Genomic DNA, 22050 nt, shown 5'->3' with positions numbered 1-22050 from the left:
GATCCTCTCCATATCCACCCTGTCAACATTCCTCAGGATCTTAAAAGTTTTGATCCAGTTGTCTTCTTATTCTTCTAAACTTTAGTGGATACAAACTTAACCTCTCTAACTTCATGATACAACCTTCCCATTCCTCGGACAGTAAACCTTCACTGAACTGCTTCTAACACATTTACGTCTTCCCTTTAATAAGGAGACCAACACAGCACACAATATTCCACATGTGCTCTCATTACTGCCCTATACAACTGAAGCTTTTGACTACTTTTGTAGTCAATCCCTCTCGCAATAAATAATAACATACTATTAGCTTCCCTAATTAATTGCAGCCTTTTGTAATTCATGCACTCGGCCGCCCAGATCCCTCTGCACATCAGATCTCAGCAATCGCTCACCGTTTCAACAATGAGCTTTTTGATTCTTCCTGCCAAAATGGCCAATATCACATTTGTCTACATTATATTTCATTTGTCAGAACTTTGCCCACTCACTGAACCTTTCTACGTCTGTTGTATCTTGCAAAAACAGGGGGCCACAAAGTAGGTGAATGAATGAATGGTTTATTAAGGTAGGTAACTATGTACAGAGAGCGATATAAAGGCTACCAACTCCACGACTCCAGTCTCCAAACTGGCAAGGAAAACCTGCACTGAGCACCAGGATTTGCACACTCCGCTCTGATTGGCCAAACAGGTCACATGATCCTCCGAGAGCTTGCCTGTTAAAGGGGCAAGCTACCACAATGTCCCTTTGTAGCCTCCTTATATCCTCAACATAATTTCCTACCTATCTATTGTCATCAGCAGATTTAGCAACCATACCTGCAATCCCTTCATCCAAGTCATTTAGATGAATTGTAAAACATTGAGGTCCCGGCACTGATTATCGTGGAATTCGTCACATCCTGATAACCAGGAAAAGACCCATTTATGCAAACAATATTTCTTTTTAGTTAGCCAATCTTCAATCCATGCCAATATGTTACCTGTTACACCATAAGTTTCTATTTTCCCTCAATAATCTTTGATGTGGCACCTTATCAAATGCCTCTGGAAGTCTCAGTGCAGCACATTCACCAGTTCCCCTTTATCTCAAGCACTTGACTCCAATAAACATGATTTCCCTTTCACAAAACCGTGTTGACTCTGCCTGATTATCCTGAATTTTTCTAAGTATAACATTGTTAATAATGACTTCGAACATTTTCCCTTTGACAGATGTTAGGCTAACTGGCCTGTAGTTTCCTGCTTTCTGTATCCCTCCATTTTTGAAGAAAGGAGTAACGTTTGTAATCTTCCAATCTAATGCAACCTTCCCCGAATCTCGGGAATTTTGGAAAATTAAATTCAATGCATCAATTATCTCATTTGTCGTTTCTTTCAAGACTTTAGGGTGAAGTCTATTCGGACTGGCAGAATTGTAGACCCAACAAGTTGCTAAGGATACTTTCCTAAAGCTTCTAATCTTCCCGAGTCCCTGCCTCTTTTCCATTTCCGTAGTTACAGCTATTTCTGGATGTTTCTCGCGTCCTCTATAGCAAAGACCAATGCAAAATATCTGTTTAATTCATCCGTCATTGCCCTACTTTCCATCACCTACTTCCCAGACATTTTCCATAGCAGCAACACTCACTGTAAAGTTTATTCATTAATCACAAGTAAGGCTTACATTAACACTGCAATGAAGTGTGAAATTCCCCTTGTTACCACACTCTGGTGCCTGTTCAGGTCAATGCACCGAACCAGCATATCTTTCAGAATGTGGAAACCGGAGCACCCGGAGAAGACCCACACAGACACGGGGAGAATGTGCAAACTCCACACAGACAGTGACCTAACCCAAGAACGGAACTTGGGTCCCTGGTGCTATGAAGCAGAGTGCTAATCACTGTGCTACCGTGCCGCCCCGTGTGGAAGCTTTTATTTTTTTGAAAGAGTGATTTAGAGTCGTAGAGGCTTACAGCATGGAAACAGGCCCTTCAGCCCAACTTGTTCATGCTGCCCTTTTTTTTAAAGCCCTTTGACTCTTCCAAAAACAAACGCATTCTCTCTTTATTCACATTGAAGGGGAGTTGGTGAGACAGCGATAATGTCACTAGATGTGGAGGCTCTGGAGAGGGTGCAGAAGTGGTTCACCAAGATGCCTCTCTCGCAATTTAATGCCCCAGCTACGTTCTGGGTCAAGGGTTCAAATCCCATCATGGCAGTTGACAGAATTTGAATTATATACACATACACATAGGTATATCATATATCTAATCTCAGTAATGGTTACTGTTGGTTCATTATCATAAATGCCCTCTTGGTTCCTAAGTTCATAAAGATGTAGGAGCAGAATTTAGCCATTTGGCCCATCGAGTCTGCTCTGCCATTCGATCGTGGCTGATATGCTCCTCAACCCCATTTTCCTGCCTTTTCCCCCACAACCCTTTGGCCCATTAATAAGTTCAGAGGAGGAAATCTGGACTACATGTGGGTCCAGACCGACAGCAGCGTGGCTCGCTCTGAATGTCCTTGCAAGCCACTTGTGGACTCTCTGGAATAGAATTCCATAGCTATAGTCCAGAAGGAGACCATTCAGCCTAATGGATCAACACTGCTCTCTTCCCCCTACCCGCTCCTCCCTTGCCTCCATACCGTCCACAAACGCACAACGTGTAGGGCTCCAGGAGATAATTGTACATCACCGACACAGAATAATCCTTTATACATGATCTTTACGGCTTGTAAATCCCAATGCATTTAAGGTGTACATTGAAAGACACTTGCAGACAACTCGGTTTCTTACCCACGTTCTTATTGAATGGTGGAACAGGCTCGAGGGGCCAGATGGCCTACTTCTGCCCCTAGTTCGTATGTTCTCAGTTGCCAATGACTGTGAAAGAGTCCCCAGCCCAGGATAAGGAGCGGCCTGTACATCAGACAGTCGCAAGCAGCATTACAGGGAAATCTGAAGCTGCCATCCAGCTTCCCAGCTCAGCTCCCAGGTTATCCCACGTTTACTTGTATTCCGAACACAGCACTCAGTCAGTGAGTTCCATTTGCTGCGTCAGTGTAAAAACAACCTGAGTCCTCTCAGCACTCACGGGTAAAAGTGCTTCGTAAAGTCAAAGAGCAGTTTGTTTAATTGGGGCGGCACAGTGGTTAACACTGCTGCCTCACAGCTCCGGGGACATGCGTTCGATTCCCGGCTCGGGTCACTGTCCGTGTGGAGTCTGCTCGTTCTCCCCATGTCAGTGCGGGTTTCCTCCGGGTGCTCCGGTTTCCTCCCACACTCCAAAGACGTGTGGGTTAGGTTGATTGGCCATGCCAAAATGACCCTTAGTGTCCTGGGATAGAGGGATCAGCAGGGTAAATGTGTGGGGTTATGGGGATAGGGGCAGGGCGGGATTCTAGTTGGTGCAGACTCAATGGGCTGAGTAGCCTCCTTCTGCACTGCGGGGTTTCTATGATTTTGGGGTCACAGCCCCAAAAATTCTGTTTGTGATCTTGCAACGGAAATCAAATTCTGGACAACTGGTGTTCCCGGATTTTGGAATTCTGGCCTGAAGGGTTAACAGTGTATTCAAATTTCCATCAGAGTTTGGTTTGCCTTTAAATGGACAATACACACCAATGTTATAGTTACAATTTAAAAGACAAATATTCCTTGCACTAACCATGGTACCACCCAGGAAGAGTCAGACTGCAGATTTCATGTTGCATGTCACATGACACAATAACTCCATTCTGATTGGTCACCTTGACTTCATTACGATCTTTCCTGATTGTCACTCCATTCTTCTCCAGGGGCAGGTCACTGGCTTTACAATTCTCTTCAACCTACGGAACACAACTTGTATTATATTTTCATTAGTTAATGGATTTGTCTAATTGTTCTATTCTTTGTTCAATAAAAAAATAGGTTGAAGTAGTAAAGTTGCCAGAATAATATAATCAGTGGGTAATAAGCAGTTAGAACATAGGACAGTACAGCATAGGGAACAGGTCCTTCGGCCTACAATGTTGTGCTGAATATGACTCCAAACTACGCTAATCACTTCTGCCTGCCCTTCGTCCATATCCCTCTATTCCTTGCATTCGTGTGCTTTTCTAAAAACACCCCTTTTGTATCTGCCTCCAACACCATCCCTGGAAGCGTGTTTCAAACACCAACCACTCGATGTAAAAAACTTGCCCCTCGCATCTCCTTTGACCCACTTTAAGTGCGTGTCCCCTAGTATTAGACATTTCAACTCTGAGAAAAAGATTCTGTCAACACTATCTATGCCTCTCATAATTTTACAGACTTCTATCAGGTCTCCCCTCAACCTCCGCCGCTCCAGAGAAGACAACCCTAGTTTGTCCAGCCTCTTCTTAAAAGCTCATATCCTCTAATCCAGAGAGGCATCTTGGTAGACCACTTCTGCACCCTCTCCAAAGCCTCCACATTAGGTGCATTACAATGGGGAAAGGCAACACTATAAGGTCTTTTAACGGAGGCAGACCGGGGGCCCGTGAGCTGCAAAATACCCTCGACCTGCGTAGCTGTGCGCCAATCTGAGCAATAACGGCACACAGTAATTTTTGAGGCATGTATATAGTTTTAAGTTTTGAAATGTTATGACTGTAATTTGTAGAGAACTGTAAAAAGTTTTAGTTCTGCACTGTTTGCAATTCAAAGACATGTAGATTTGCAATAGTTTATTTGAGATTTTTATAAAGTTTATTTTTTTGAAAAAAAAACTTAAACTAACGGAGGCAGACCGAGGGTCCAGGAACTGCAGAATACCCTTGGCCCGTGTAACTGTGCGCCAATCTGAGAAATAACGGCACACAGTAAATTTTGAGGCATGTATATAGTTTTAAGTTTTGAAATGTTATGACTGTAATTTGTAGAGAACTGTAAAAAAGTTTTTAATTCTGCACTGTTTGCAATTTATAGACAAGTAGATTTGCAATGGTTTATCTGAGATTTTTATGAATAAAGTATATCTTTGGAAAAAAAATGCGAATTTTCAAAGTAACTTTATTGCAGTGTTAATGTAAGCCTACTACTTGTGAGTAATGAAACCCTGTAATGTGGCAATCAGAACTGAACACAATACTCATAAGGGCGGCCTAACCAAAGTTTTATAAAGCAGCAACATGACATTATTTGGTTACGTGTTAGCCAGCTCCGCAGTTTAGAAGTTTTGGCACGGTGGGACAGATGTAACTTGCTGTTTGAATGGGAAATTGGCACTGCAGTGCTAATCCATCATGCCAGCTTATCCCTGAGTCAGCAAGTTGAGAATCTACCTACGCACAATGAATTTCAGAATTTCACGGCTTTGACTTATATAATCATCCTATCGCAAAGTTGTTTTTACACCATCATAGATCTTATAATCTGTCAGTACAGTTGTGTTTATTGGTACAGGAGCTGTACGTAACTTGTGTGGTTAGAAGAGAATTAATTGATTGCACAGGCACAACTTTAAAAAACAAATCAGTCAGAAAACTGTGTCGCACGGTGGCACAGTGGTTAGCACTGCTGCCTCACAGCGCCAAGGATCCAGGTTCAATTCTGGCCTTGGGTCACTGTCTGTGTGAAATTTGCACGTTCTCCCTGTGTCTGCGTGGGTTTCCTCCCGCAGTCCAAAGATGAGGAAGTGGAGGGATGGGTAAGTAAGTTCGCTGATGACACGAAGGTCGGTGGTGTTGTGGATGGTCTGGAAGGATGTCAAAAGTTGCAGCAGGACATAAATAGGATGCAGGACTGGGCGGAGAAGTGGCAGATGGACTTCAACGCGGATAAATGCGTAGTCGTCCATTTTGGCAGAACCAACGGGATGAACGAGTACACTATCAAGGGCAGGAGTCTTAGTAGTGTTGAAGAGCAGAAGGATCTTGGGGTCCGGGTCCACAGGACTCTTAAATCGGCCTCGTAGGTGGAAGAGGTGGTCAAGAAGGCGTATGGTGTACTGGCCTTCATTAATCGAGGGATTGAGTTTAGGAGTCGGGAGGTAACGCTGCAACTTTATGAGACCCTTGTCAGGCCTCATTTGGAGTACTGTGCGCAGTTCTGGTCGCCTCACTATAGGAAAGACGTAGAAGCTATTGAAAGGGTACAGAGGAGATTTACAAGGATGTTGCCTGGACTGGGAGGCATGCCTTATGAAGTTAGGTTGAGGGAGCTGGGTCTCTTTTCCCCGGAGAGACAAAGGTTGAGAGGCAACCTGATAGAGGTTTATAAAATGTTGAGAGAAATGGATAGGGTGGATTCTCAGAGGCTATTTCCCCGGGTTGAAATGGTTGCTACGAGAGGACACAGATTTAAGGTACGGGGAGGAAAGTACAGAAGTGATGTTAGGGGTAAGTTTTTCACTCAGAGGGTGGTGAGTGAATGGAATCGGCTGCCGTCAGTGGTGGTGGAGGCGAACTCGCTGGGGTCTTTTAAAAGACTTCTGGATGAGTATATGGGATCTAATGGGATTGGGGGTTATAGATAGGTGTTGATGTGATCGGTGCAACTCGTGGGCCGAAGGGCCTGTTTGTGCTGTAGTGTTCTATGTGGGGGGATAGATGGATTGGCCATGCTAAATCGACCTGAGTGTCAGGAGGATTAGGAGGGAGAATATGTGGGGTTACGGGAATAGGCCTGAGTGGGTTATGATCAGTACAGACTTGATGTTAAAGATGTGCAGATTAGGTTGATTGGCCATGTAAAGAAATTGCCCCTTCGTGTCCAGGGATGTGTAGGTTAGAGGGATTAGTGGGTATAATATGTAGGGATATGGGGGTAGGGCCTGGGTGGGATTGTGTTCGGTGCAGACTCGATGGGCCGAAGGGCCTCTTTCTGCACTGTCGGGTTCTGTGATTCTTGATTCTACGATGGGCCGAATAGCCTCCTCTGCAATGAATCTCATGACCCACTCCTTTCATTCAAAATCACTGGATTCAAAAAGCTCAATAGACACAAGTGCAGGAAATAGTTTTGCGAAGATTTCAATTGGAATTCAGCAACATTGAGTGAAATCTAGCGACCCTTTAAATGTCTCTCAGCGACCCTTCCTGAGGACTGGACCACAGCCCAGTTAAAACAACCACTGGATATATTTGCTCACCCGGACGTCCCTTCAGATTATTTGATTGAATAAACCTGATATTGCAAGCTGAAGTTTGATCTACACTCGTGTGGGTGAGAGAGAGCGAGCTTCCGACAGCCTGTACGAGAGAGCTGGTGTGTTTTTACCTTTACTCCTGGGTATATATCAATGATGGTGTGATTCATTTCCACCCGGAGTGAGTTCCTACCATCACTCCGAGGATTCAGTAACACCGTGAACGTGTTTCTCTGGAAATCTTTTGCCAGAAGAAAACTGCACTTGCTGGCAAAATTGTACATCTTTCCATCAAACGTCACATAATGTTTGTTTCCGATGAGTAAGGCTTGATCTGTGGAACATTGAAGGAAACAATTTCAAGATTTGACACGGTGTTGCTCTGAACGTAAACATTGACATTTAGATTGCTTTTAAATTAAAAACAGATTTCAAACAAGTATGGAACATCTTTCCCCTCTGGTATCATGCAGAAAAGAACTCTGCTACTAGGACTAGCTTGCAAATGAGCAAAAAAAAACTGGATTTTACCAGTTATGTTCAGCTTTCTTTCTTATTTATGTTCTTTCTAGTCCAAAGTTAAAAAATGTTTCAGAATAATAAATGAGTGAGCATGTGGTGTGTGACATTTGTACACATCTGAATGCCCATCTGGTTGAACGCCGATGTTCTGTTACAGCTTGGGAGATTATACTTGTGAGAATCGCAAGTGTGAGAGGCAAGGGCCAAATTATTTTAGCTCGGTTATCCAAATAGAAAAGACTGCAATCCCCCACCGCACCCCCGTCATAGTTTGTGGATAACTCTGCGAGTTTCACCTCCACATCTACCCTGAAGTTTATTCAAGTGTTAGTTACTCTTTGTGTGATGGAATTCTCTGTGGGGTCAGCTCTCAGTTCCTGGTCTCGAGTTGAATCAGGAAGGCAACTTTATAAGACCCTTGTCAGACCCCACTTGGAGTACTGTGCGCAGTTCTAGTCGCCTCACTACAGAAAGGATGTGGAAGCCATTGAAAGGGTGCAGAGGAGATTTACAAGGATGTTGCCTGGATTGGGAGGCATGCCTTATGAGGATAGGTTGAGGGAGCTCGGTCTCTTCTCCCTGGAGAGACGAAGGTTGAGAAGCGACCTGATAGAGGTTTATAAAATGTTGAGAGGAATAGACAGGGTGGATTCTCGGAGGCTATTTCCCAGGGCTGAAATGGTCGCTACGAGAGGACACAGGTTTAAGGTGCTGGGGAGCAGGTACAGAGGAGATGTTAGGGGTAAGTTTTTCACTCAGAGGGCGGTGAGTGAGTGGAATCGGCTGCTGTTGGTGGTGGTGGAGGCGAACTCGCTGGGGTCTTTTAAAAGACTTCTGGATGAGTCCATGGGATTTCATGGGATTGGGAGTTACAGATAGTTCTCTGGCCTGGTAGGTATGGATGTGATCGGCACAGCTTGTGGGCCAAAGGGCCTGTTTGTGCTGTCGTGTTCTATGTACCTGTTGTAGAGTATCTTCAACTAATGCACTACACATTAAAATAATTGATTTGATTTATTGTTGGCACATGTATTAGTATACAGTGAAATGTATTGTTTCTTGCACACTATACAAAACATACATAGAGAAGGAGAGGGTGCAGAATGTATGTTACTGTCATAGCGAGGGTGGAGAGAAAGATCAACTTAATACGAGGTAGGTCCATTCAAAAATCTGATGGCAGCAGGGAAAAAGCTGCCCTCGAGTCAGTTAGTATGTGATCTCAGACTTTTGTATCTTTTTCCCAATGAAAGAAGGTGGAAGAGAGAATGTCCGGGGTGTGCAGGGTTCTTGATTCTGCCGGCTGCTTTACTGAGGCAGTGGGAAGTGTGGACAGAGTCAATGGATGGGAGGCTGGTTTGCCTGATGGATTGAGCTATATTCACGGTCTTTTTTAGTTTCTTCCGGTCTTGGGCAGAGTAGGAGCCATCCCAAGCTGTGATACAACCAGAAAGAATGCTTTCTATGGTGCATCTGTACAAGTTGGTGAGAATCGTAGCTAACATGCCAAATTTCCTTAGTTTTCTGAGAAAGTAGAGGCATTGGGGGGCTTTCTTAACTATAGTGTCGATATGGGAGGACCGAGGCAGGTTGCTGGTGATTTGGACACCTTACTGTCTGGCATCAGCCACCCTGTTTAGAATTATAGAATCCCTACAGTGCAGAAAGAGGCCATTTGGTCCATTGAGTCCCTATCCCGTCAAAAACACATGTATTTATCCTGCTAATCTCCCTGATGCGAAGGGGCAATTTAGCATGTCCAATCAACCTAACCCACACATCTTTGGATTGTGGGAGGAAACCAGAGCACCCAGAGGAAACCCACGCAGACACAGGGAGAACATGTAGACTCCACACAGACAGTGACCCAAACTGGGAATCGAACCCGGGTCTCTGGCACTGTGAGGCAGCAGTGCTAACCACAGTGGCACTTGCCACCCATCCATTAGCACACTTTCTTCCAGGTATGCTAATTTCGAAAATGGTCATTGTGTACACAGTAAGAAAAATAATCAGCCCAATGGCGTGTTGTTTACCCAGCATTCACAGCAGAAGAGAAATGGCTCTATTGATGAGACAGAGCTGCGCGTGCATTCGACCCTGGAAAAAGAGGGGTTTCTCTACCTTGGTTGGTGCGGTCCACTGAAGACAGTTATTTCCCCGACAAAACTGGCTACCTGTGTTTTAAACTGTAAAAGGGTTGATGTATTGAAAGATGTTCCTAGTTAATAACTTGCGTGTGTCAGAGTATATCATCATGCACGTTATTTAAGTATCTCAAAACACGCCTGAATTTTGCTGGTGTTCATCATTTGGGAGCGTCTGTTTGTATAGATTCCACTGTGTGCTGTAATTCCTCTGCTGGGCCACATTTCATTGATCCTCTTCCTGTGGTTACATTGGACTTTTCAATGGAATGTGACTTTGAGAATCTGGGATGCTACGGATGCAGATTCTGAGCACCAGTTAACGTAGCAAGGAGACCTTACACTTACCCTTCAATCTCTCGCCCGACTCGGCAGATTTGTGTTTTCAGATGATAACTTCTTCTAGGAGGTACGCTAATCCTTAGTAAGTAGGGCAGCACGGTGGCACAGTGGTTAGCACTGCTGCCTCACAGCTCCAGGGACCCAGGTTCAATTCCCGGCTTGGGTCACTGTCTGTGTGTACATTGTCTTTGTGTGAAGGCCTCACGTTGTCCCCGTGTCTGCTTGGGTTTCCTCCGGGTGCTCCAGTTTCCTCCCACACTTCAAAGATGTGCAGGTTCGGTGGATTGGCCAGGCTAAATTGCCCCTTAGCGTCTCAAGATGTTAAATGGATTAGCCATGCGGGATTGCGGGAGTAAAGCAGGGAGCGGGCCTGGGTAACAGAATCTGTCAGAGAGTCGGTCAAACTCAATGGGTCGAATGGCTTCTTCTGCATTGTAGGGATTCTATGATTCAGTAAATCAGGAAAACCTCGCTGGAAATGGCAAACCACTGTGAATGACTGTCACCTATGCTTTCTTTAAAATGTCATACTTGTTAATACGTGGTAATCATTAAAAAAGAGGTTACACTCAGAAGCAAAATAAATCTGATCCCGCAGAGAGCTGCTGGCTGACCATGAGAAACCTCAAGGCAAATTCAAAGTTACTGAGTAAACAATTCATAATACGATGAATTTATAGAGTATCACTCGGGAAATTCTCAAGAGCTTCACACAGTTATTTTTCCTCAACAACTTACGTTCAAACGGACTGTCCATCATCCTGTGCTTTAGTCTGTAATATTCCGCGACTGGGTTTATATTGTACAGACTCCTCAGTGTCTTTATAAGCTTGGTTTCAACAAGGTAGTTGGTAATATTAGACACATCCGTCAACTGCTCCCACATAGACAACAATGGCACGTTCACGAGAACAGAGCAATCTCTGCAAGACAGATTCACAAGGCATTGAAAAATGAGAGATATCAGCAATTTGTTGAATTTGCAAGATCTAATTTTCCTGAAATGTCAACAAATGCTTTTAACAAACATGAAAATTAGCTTTTCCAATGTTACACTTGATAGCTTGTTGACTGCCTGTAATGTTGAAAGAAAGTACTTGCATTTATTTAGCATAATTTGTAGCCAGTAAATGTCCAAAACTACTTCACAGCCAGGGAAATAGTTTTAATGTACAGCCCCCACCCTCTCCCACACACACATATGTACAAATGCACGATCATGTACAAACGCATGCGCGCACGTACAAACGCATGCGCGCACGTACAAACGCATGCGCGCACGTACAAACGCATGCGCGCACGTACAAACGCATGCGCGCACGTACAAACGCATGCGCGCACGTACAAACATGAGACAGCACGGCAGTGCAGAGATTAGCACTGCTGCCTCTCGTGCCAGTACCCTGGCTTGACTCACTGTCGGTGCAGAGTCTGCACATTCTCCCCATGTCTGCATGGGTTTCCTCCAGGTGCTCTGGTTTCCTCCCACAGTCTGAAAGACGTGCTGGTCAGGTGCATTGGCCATGCTAAATTCTCCCTCAGTGTACCCAAACAGGAGCGTGGCGACTCTGTAGCATCCCTGTGGGGGTTACCATTGAGCAAAAACTAAACTGGGCTAGCCATGTAAATACTGGGATTCCTGCACTGAGTAACTTACCTCCTAACTCTCCAAAGCCTGTCCACTATCTACAGGCCATAAGTCAGGAGTGTGACGAAATACTCATCACTTGCCTAGATGGGTACAACTCCAACAACACTCAGAAGTTCAACCCCATTCAGGAAAAACTGTTTGATAAGCACCCCAGCTGCAACCATTCACGTTCTCCACTCCTGATGAACAGTGGCAGCCGTGTAAACCATCTACAAGATGCACTGCAACAACTCACCAAAGATCCGTGACAGCACCTTCCAAACTCACGACCCCCACCATCTGGCAGGACAAGGGAGCGGACGCATGTGAACATCACCACCTGGAGCTTCTCCTTGAAGCCACTCACTGTCCTGAGTTGGAAGTACGTCACCATTCCTTCACTGTCGCTGGGTCAAAATCCTCTCTCTCTAACAGCATCATGAATATACCTACATCTCAGGGACTGCAGGGCTCAGGACGGCACCTTCGTAAGGACAATTAAGGTGGCAATGATGGCACAGTGGTTAGCATGGCTGCCTCATAACTCCCGGAACCTGGGTTTGATTCCCAGCTTGGGTCATTGTCTGTGTGCAGTTTGCATGTTCTCCCTGTGTCTGCGTGGGTTTCCTCTGGGTCCTCCAGTTTCCTCACACAGTCCAAAGATATGCGGGTGAGGTGTATTGGGCAGGGTAAATTGCCCCTTAATGTCAGGAGATCTAGCTAGGGTAAATTGCATAGGGTTGTGAGGATATGGCCTGGGTACGACAGTGGTCAGTGCAGACTTGATGGGCCAAATGGCCTCTGTCTGCACTGTAGGATTCTATGAATTAGGGATGGGCAATAATTACAGGCTTAGCCAGTGAAGCCCTCATCCTTTGAATTAATAATTAAAAAAAACCAACAAACTGGTACTTACTCTGGTGAGTATTTGTAGAGATCTGCAAGCGGCTTGTGGATCTTGCTTGTGGCTTTGGAGAGTTTTGCTTCTGCCCACTTCAATATTTGTTGTGTCGCCTGTTTGTAAATGGGGAGAAGTATTACCTTCACAGCCTACTGGGCTAATATCAGATATGGATAGACAATAATTCATAAAAGGATGGAGGGAAATGATGAAGGAAATCGAAGAATACCATAAATACAAGATTTTTGATAGAACTAACCAACCTAGGACAAGAAACTCAATGTTTGACAACAAAATACAAATTTGATTTATTTTCTATATTGAAAAGCTCAGAAACAAAATGATACATTTCTTAATTCTGTGCAATAGTAGAACAGATCTTTTGCTGCTCCAGTTTGACCTATTCCTGTTCATCAATGGAAGAAGTCTCGGACTTTTGTGAGAGAATACTGATTTTCTTTACTCTTTGCCAACCAATATTACGCTTTCCATATCTCTGAAGCTGCTCTGCCTTTCTCTCTTTCTTTCTGTGCTTATCCCAGTCCAACCCCAGCATCTCCACATCATTTCTCTCTTCATTAGGCCTCAGCACCTAGTAGCATCAAGTTTCAGCGATTGATGGGAGGAGGGGTGGCTCTAACATGTTTTCCTCCTCCTGAGATAGAACATATGGGAACTATTGAATACTTCATTTGTTAATTGAGCTTTGAATCGCACTCAGAGAATCCCTACAGTGCAGAGAAGGCCATTCAGCCCATCGAGTCTGCACCAACTCTCTGACAGAGGATTCTATCCAAGACCCTTTCCCTAACCCCACATATTTATCCCGCTAATTCCCCTAACTTACACATCTTGGGACACTAAGGGGCAATTCAGCATGGCCAATCTACCTTACGTGCATATCCTTGGACGTGGACTCATGGTTGGATTTTGAACACATGCTCCTGGGTAAAAAGTTTAAAGTTTATTTATTATTAGTCTCAAGTAAGGCTTACAGTAACACTGCAATGAAATTACTATGAAATTCCCCTAGTCAATGCTCACATTGCATCATTAGCAGTTATACTTCGGAACTTATTTATATCTCGTCTCTGTTCAAGCCAACTAAATACACATCGCGACACTAATCTTTACTTTGGAGGAACGTGTCCAAATGGGCAATATTGAGATGCTTGTTATTATAATTCCCTTGAAGTCAAAAGGAGTGAAATTGAATGAATTGAGTGGAAACTGAGTTCTCCCCACGTCTGTGGGTTTCCTCCGGGTGCTCCGGTTTCCTCCCACAGTCCGAAAGACACGCTGGTTAGACGCATCGGCCATTCTCCCTCAGTGTACCCGAACAGACACCGGAGTATGGCGATTAGGGGATTTTCACAGTAACTTCATTGCGGTGTTCATGTAAGATTATTCAGGACACAATAAATAAACTTTAAAAATGATAATTGGGAAAGACATAACTCAATTCTTCTCTAGTCTGGTTATTCAAGGGTCTCTGAATCATAGCAATGGGGAGGGCTCCATGTTTACTCCAACTGGAATGGGGATCGAACCCCACACTGTTGATGTTATTCTGAACTACGTACAAGTTGGTCTAGCTAACCTTCACCCACACAACTATTCCTAATTTATAGGAGTGTTTGACTTTACTAAGAATCAGTAAGGTGAACTTTTTAAGACAAATTAGTTCAAATGACGTGGGTATCGCAGACTGCGCCAGCATTTATTGCCCACCCCTCGTTGCCCTTCAACTGGAGTGGTCTGCTAGGCCATTTCAGAGAACAGTTAAGAATCAACTGCATTGTTGTGGGTCTGGAAACCCATATAGGCCAGGCCAGGTAAGGACAGCAGATTTCCTTCCCCAAAGGACATTAGATGGGTTTTTTTTTGACTATTGATAATGGTTTCATGGTCATCATTCGACTTTTAATTCCATATTTCAAAACTTTGAAACAAATTTCACCATTGGCCACGTTGGGATTTGAACCTGGGTCCCCAGGGCATTACCCTGGGACTCTAGTCAATGCCACTACACCACTGCCTCCTCAATGAAGCTGAGAAACAATTTTCTCAGTGTAATAAATCTCGATTGTAAAAAGTATTCTCCTCTGAGGTGCGGCAGTTGGTATACTCACCAAATCAAAAGCTTGCTTGGTAATATACAGCACTCTTGGCACTGCCTGCAGCAGCCATGTATCCTGAACTACTGTGGGTATGAAGGATTGGATTTTTTCCAGATACTCCTCGGTTTTCTGTTTCCACTCTTGATCGAGTTCCTTCAGTGTCACTTCGTAATAAGCATCCTTTAATGTGGCTATAGGCTCTGAAAATCAAATTGGCCCACCTATTAAAAAACTTTACATCATTTAGCTCCTGCCGCTTGCTTCCATTATAACTTGTTACTCCCACAATTATAATTGTTTATTGCACGCATTCGGACATACTTAACTTTGGGGAAGAGTGGAGAAACGTTGGAGGAATTATTAATCTGTTTAATAGTATCATAAATGCTCCTGGAGCAGGACTTGAACTCAGGTCCTGTGGGTCACAGGGGGAGGGACACTACCCACTGAGCCACAGGACTACCCGCAGTCACAGTAAAAACCTGCTATCAGTCTTTATGATGCTGCAATTGCACCTTCCCATCGCTGGAGGCATGGGACACTGTTCAAGCCCCCATTGTTTCTTTCATTCATTCATTCGTGGGACACTGGCGTCACTGGCTGGGCCAACATTTATTGATGCGGAGATGCCGGCGTTGGACTGGGGTAAACACAGTAAGAAGTCTCACAACACCAGGTTAAAGTCCAACCAGTTTATTTGATAGTAATCGCACAAGCTTTCGGAAACGGTGTTCCTTCGTCAGGCGCACAGACCTGACGGAGGGACACCGTTTCCAAAAGCTTGTGGGTTTACTATCAAATAAACTGGTTGGACTCGAACCTGGTGTTGTGAGACTTCTTACAGCATTTATTGCCCATCCCTCGGAGGGTATTTAAGAGTCAACCACATTGCTGCAGCTCTGGAGTCACATATCGGCCAGACCAGCTAAGGATGGCCGATTTCCTTCCCTAAAAGACATTAGTGAACCAAATGGGTTTTTACGACAATCAACAATGGTTTCATGGTCATCAGTGGACTCTTATTCCAATCTTTTAAAAGTTGAATTCTGATTCCAGCATGGTTGGATTGGAACCCAGTGCCTTGAACATTGTCTGAGTTTCTGGATTAATAGACTAGCGGTAATACCACTCCGCCATTGCCTCCTCCGTTGAGGAAAGCCAAATAATTATAGCTACTTCTAAACTCCCATGGTCAAACGCTTGCAATGGCGTGTACATTTTAAGTTTCAGTTTCGTGATGGTGTATTTTTCCTTCACTTCTTTTTGACACTGCTTTAAATCAACATCAAAAGTGATGCTCCAAAAAGCCAGACAGTTGAAAAGGCACAAAACTTTATTTTAGATGAACACACAAATATTAGAAGATCTCTCAGGATTGTGCTCACAGAGAGTCAGAGATTGGACTTTCAGGAGCTCACAGGACTGTTCCGGTGCAGACAAAGGCCATTCGGCCCATCATGTCTGCCTCGGCTCTCTGAGTGAAACACGACTGTGGGTTGCGAGAGAATTTGTTAAGCAGTTTTGTCGGAGCGCTGGTTACCAAAGTAAATGGGGCCGATGCTCTATTGTTATGTCTGGGTGTCATGACGACGGGAAAGTATGACTCAGTGAGAACCACCCATCGTTTCACCTGCCAACCAAAGACATATTGAACTGTTTAAAGGCCTGCTTTTTTTTTTGGTTAAAATACGAGAAAGGACACTGGCCAAAAATGAATGCCAGCAGTCATTTAAGGTAAGATATTGTCATGGTCTCTTTTCTGGAAAGTTCCTTCAGCGATTGCACTGCAGACTTGCTTTGAGATGTTGCTCGGAATTTAATACCAATGGGGTGTCAAGGTATATATCAAACAGGGACTTTTGAAAGGAGATATTTAAAATGCAAAGCGCTGGACTTTAAATCAACTTTATTTTTGCTAAGAAAATGGGAACCACTCCCGAATTACCACCATTCCTAATTACATTTCAGAACTTAGTGCGGCTCGCAATTTTATTTCATATCACAAAGAAATGACAGAGAAGATAGGGAATGATTACCCAGCCAGTTACATTCCACCAGGCTCCAAACCTCATGCAGAGACTGAATTAACCTGTCGGTTTTGACTATCTCAATGTGTCAAAAAGGTTTGAGGTGAACGATTACGACGGCACGGTGGCACAGTGGTTAGCACTGCTGCTTCACAGCTCCAGGGACCTGGGTTCGATTCCTGGCTTGGGTCACTGTCTGTGTGTGGAGTTTGCACATTCTCCTCGTGTCTGCGTGGGTTTCCTCCCACAGTCCAAACATGTGCAGGTTGGATTGATTGGCCATGCTAAAATTACCCCTTAGTGCCCTGAGATGCATAGATTAGCGGGTCAAATACGTAGGGATATGGGGGTGGGGCCTGGGTGGAATCGTGGCCGGTGCAGACTCGATGGGCCGAATGGCCCCTTGGTGCACTGTAGGGTTTTATGATTCTAAAACCTATGATTAGTTGCCTCAAAAACATTCCTAATTACATTTAAGAACTTGGTGTGGTTCACAATATGATTTCTTATCGCAGAGAAATAACATAGGGGCAGGAGGAGGCCATTTGGCCCCTCAATCCTGCTGTGCCATTCATCACGATCATGGCTGATCGCCCAACTCAATGGCCAAATCCTGCTTTCTCCCCATAACCTTTGATCCCGTTCGCCCCAAAGTGCTACATCCAGCCGCCTCTTCAATACATTCCATGTTTTGGCATCAACTACTTCCTGTGCTAATGAATTCCACAAATAAGCATCTTTAATGAATCACTGTCCACCTGATTTTTAATTGCTGAAAATTAGGAACAGAAATTCGGCACCACTTGCCAGTTATACTGCCAGTAATCGACTTCACAGCAAATTCAAAAAAAAACAAAACGCAAAATCTTTTAGAAAGTAGTTAGTGGTTGACCTCAATTAGCTTGAATTTTGGACAGCTCCGCGAATGGGCCCAGGCGGTTACATTGACCGGAGCGGCGATTGATTCACCCTGGCAGGGTGGCACTGGGTTCCGGAGTAGACCATGATTTAAAAAAAAATGGAGTCACGCTGAATGTAACATCTTTTGCATTGGTCACTTGTGTTTTAGATGACCAGGAAAACCACAAAGAAATCTCATAACACCAGCTTGAAGGTTTATTTGTAGCAAATGCCCCAAACTTTTGGAACACGCTGTTCCTTCGTCAGACGGGTGGGAGTTTTTGGATTAGCGATAATCCCACGAGTTCCAGAACTCCCACCCACCTGACGAAGAGACAGCCTGTTCCGAAAGCTTGGGTCATTTGCTACAAATAAACCTGTTGGACTTTAAGCTGGTGTTGTGAGATTTCTTTCTGTTTTATCCCAGCCGGCATCCCCACACCAAGGAAAACCAGCGCAGGAGAATGGAAGCCCCAGGCTGCGAGAGCTTGTCAATCTTTGTTTTGCGTTTGCTTCGTCAGGACCGTACTTACTCTGCAGTTCTCCCTGGAACTGTTGTAAGGTTTCTTGAATCTTTTCCAGATACAACGGAACGACGTGCAGCATCATCTGTCTGGCTCTGCTCAGTTTCCACAACTGACGGAACGTTCTACCCCCGTTCCGAATGGCGTCCGCTGTTTTTTGCGAGGCTTTTAGCATCCAGCCACACGTTTCATACAGGAAATCAACGTCTTCAACCTGGAGGAGAATGACATTATCATTCAGGGTGTAGGTACAATAGGGGGAAGATACTCTATGCCCAGAGCCTCAGGCAGACACAATTTGGGCCAATCGTAGCAAGTGAACCTGCAATGTCTGTTGTTTCCTCTGAGGTTTGCACCGAGCCTGTTATCAAGGCCAATGGTTTCCAACCTTTCCTAAGTTACGCCACACCTCAACCCCACAAAAATTTGAGGCGCACCTCATATTTTCTCTGAAATGCCCTCGAGGAAAATACTTTGATTTTCAGCCTCCTGTTCACCGTCAGAAAGAACAGGCGGAAAATCCGGAGAGAATCGGGGAAACGCGGGTTTCCACGTTTACAGTGCACACGTGGATGCCAAAGATCTGGGGTGGAAGTCGCCCATCTCACCCGCCATGGGAATCGCAGCGGGCAAGACAGAAACGTCAGTGGACTATTTAAAAGTCCACTGAGCTCGGGTGGGAATTGGGGCAGAGAATTCCACCCTATTTCCACCGTATTAATGCTAAGCACTCGCTTCAGTTCCAGCGCTTGCAAAACCTGGGCCATTGACTGGGAAAGATGCAAACAATACAATCTAAATGTGAAGTTGTACAAAGGGATCCTCGATTTCCACCATTCACAAATAATTAATCCAGTTCAGGTAGGATTTAATATTCTGAAACGATCAGCATGAATGTTGAATGTTTCTCTCCACAGATGCTGTCCGATTATCAGAGTTACTCCAGCACTTTTTCTCCTTGTGTTGGATTTCCAACATCTGCAGCTTCTGTAGTCATATTTTGAGTCCTGTTACCTCAGGCAGAAAAATGAAGTTTGGGAAGAATGAAGTTTGAGAAAAAAAGCGTAACAATGTGAAAAGCGAGGGGAGAAAGCTGAACTGAAGGACAGAAGTCTCAGCATAATGGCTAATCTCATAGAACCATAAAACATTACATCTCAGAAACAGGCCTTTTGGCCCTGTGCCGAACCATTTTTCTGCCCAGTCCCACTGACCTGCACCTGGACCATATCCCTCCACACCCCTCTCATCCATGTACCTGTCCAAGTTTTTCTTAAATGTTAAAAGTGACCCTGTATTTACCACTTCATCTCATTCCACACTCCCACCACTCTCTGTGTGAAGAAGCCCCCCCCACCAATATTCCCTTTAAACTTTCCCCCCTTCACCCTTAACCCATGCCCTCTGGTTTTTTTCTCCCCCAGCCTCAATGGAAAAAGTCTGCTTGCATTCACTCTATCTATACCCATCATAATCTTATACATCTCTATCAAATCTCCCCTCATTCTTCTACGCTCCAGGGAATGAAGTCCTAACCTATTCAATCTCTCTCTGTAACTCAGTTTCTCAAGTCCCGGCAACATCCTTGTAAACCTTCTCTGCACTCTTTCAACCTTATTAATATCCTTCCTGTAATTAGGTGACCAAAACTGCACACAATACTCTAAATTCGGCCTCACCAATGTCTTATACAACCTCACCATAACATTCCAACTCTTAGACTCAGTACTTTGATTTATAAAGGCCAATGTACCAAAAGCACTCTTTACGACCCTATCTACTTGTGACACCACTTTTAGGGCCAGACGTTAGCTAAACTGGGAATGGAGGGATACGAATGAATGGTCCAGTTGGACCAATGAGCTGCGCAGGCTTGGAGGGCCAAAGGGCCTGTTTCCTGTGCTTTTTTGTTCTTTGCTCGCAACATAATGATGGATACTGATGGAGGTTTACTAGGCTGATACCGGAGTTGAGGGGATTGAGCTATGAGGAGAGGCTGAATAAACTAGGCTTGTACTCGTTAGAGTTTAGAAGAATGAGGGGAGATCTCATTGAGACGTATAAGATGATGAATGGGATGGATAGGATAGAGGTGGACAGACTCTTCCCGCTCAAAAAAGACAGTAGGACTAGGGGGCACAGCCTCAAGATAAAGGGGAGGCGGTTTAGAACGGAGTTGAGGAGGAACTTCTTCACTCAAAGGGTGGTGAATCTCTGGAATTCTCTGCCCGTTGAAGTGGTGGAGGCTACCTCGCTAAATATTTTTAAGAAGCGGGTTGATGGGTTCTTGATAAGAGAGGGGATTAAGGGTTATGGGGAGAGGGCGGGAAAGTGGAACTGAGCCACAACAGATCAGCCATGATCTTATTGAATGGCGGGGCAGGCTCGAAGGGCTAGATGGCCTACTCCTGCTCCTATTTCTTATGTTCTTATGTTCTTATACAACTTACCAGCATGGTTTCAATACTGTGATTTTCAGAACTGCAGATTTTTTTTTAACCTCTCTCCCTCGCTTCCCCTTTCCCGAGCATCTGCATGCATCAGGTTCCTCCCAACCCATCGACAGATGTCCCCTCTAGACTGACAAGCAAAGAAATTACTCTTCTTATTATGGAAGATAATGTGTGTGACTGTGCGCAGCCAGCAGTGCCGTGGAGTCTGAAATGGTGATTTCAGGTCATACATTCCCCTGGCACACTGGGTTCAAATCCCACTCCTGATGTGATATTAAAGGCTGGCTGATGACTTCTATTTGACAATACTGCAGTCAGAAATCTTGAAACGAACAGACACAGACTGTAAGTTTGATTACGTCTGCTGAACCCTGTTCACCTTCCCATCACCACGCTTCAATCTACTAAATTAAAATAAGCAATGGCCAGCATGCTGAATTGTGTCGGTATTCATAATACATGTGCCCCAGTAATGCTAAAAGACTGATATTAAGCCACACACACACACACACTGAGTCACCAAAATTAACATTTACAAAATAACAGGGATGAAGAAAATGATGATACGAATGATGACAAGATCCCAGGGCCAGGCGATTTCGATTCCCACTGTTTTAAAGGAAGTAAGTGAGAATATCGTAGATGTCCTAATAATGTCTCATGGCTCTTTGAACTCAGGTGTCATTTTTCCCTGGAGTTCAGGCCAATGAAGGGGTGGGGGTGGTTCACACAGAGATTTATAAAATTCTAACAGGACTAGACAGGGTATATGCCGGGAGGATGTTCCTGATGATGAGGGAGTCTAGAACCAGGGGTCATAGTCTGAGGATTCAGGATAGGCCATTTAGGACAGAGGTGAGGAATCATTTCTTCACCCAAACAGTGACCCAAGCCGGGAATCGACTCCGGGTCCCTGGCACTGTGAGGCAGTAGCTGATGGAATAGATCATCCTTGTTCCCAGGTTTGCCAGTGACACGAACATAGGATGCTGTGTTATCCATTAGATAGATGCATAGGATCACGGAGAATTCAACAGAATAAATCAATGAGCAGAACGGAGAGAAGAGAGTACTTTCTAATTGGTGGAAGTAGATAGCTAAAGAGACTCAGGGATCCAGGTACATAGGTCACTAAATTGTCTGAGACAAGTAGAGAAAGTACTCCAAAAGCTGACTGAATGCAAGCCATTTACATGCAGAGGCCAGACGTACGATGAAATTTGTTTTCAGCTTATTCATTAGTGGCAAAGTCAGCTTACGTCAACACTGCAATGAGGTTACTGTGAAAATCCCCCAGTTGCCACACTCTGGTGCCTGTTCGGGTACACTGAGGGAGAATTTAGCATGGCCAATGCACCTAACCAGCACATGTTTTGGAATGTTGGAAGAAACTGCAGCAC

At 44.5% G+C, this 22050-nt stretch overlaps 1 protein-coding gene across 1 annotated transcript in view; it reads right to left on the bottom strand.

The window, feature by feature from the left end:
* apoltp (apolipoprotein lipid transfer particle homolog) overlaps positions 1-22050 on the bottom strand; it is a 293932-nt gene that overhangs the window by 24100 nt on the left and 247782 nt on the right. Inside the window, exons 58-63 of the mRNA XM_080207085.1 lie at positions 18207-18411; positions 14759-14946; positions 12642-12739; positions 10834-11018; positions 7216-7418; positions 3659-3821 (exon numbers count right to left, since the gene is read on the bottom strand). Of these exons, the coding sequence (XP_080063211.1) occupies positions 3659-3821; positions 7216-7418; positions 10834-11018; positions 12642-12739; positions 14759-14946; positions 18207-18411 (1042 nt within the window). The remainder of the gene's footprint in view (positions 1-3658; positions 3822-7215; positions 7419-10833; positions 11019-12641; positions 12740-14758; positions 14947-18206; positions 18412-22050) is intronic.

Source organism: Carcharhinus amblyrhynchos, chromosome 18, assembly GCF_965287045.1.
Source record: "Carcharhinus amblyrhynchos chromosome 18, sCarAmb.v2.hapA, whole genome shotgun sequence".
NCBI lineage: Eukaryota > Metazoa > Chordata > Chondrichthyes > Carcharhiniformes > Carcharhinidae > Carcharhinus > Carcharhinus amblyrhynchos.
Note: the sequence above shows the minus strand (reverse complement) of the source record. Positions and strands in the feature narration are given on the sequence as shown.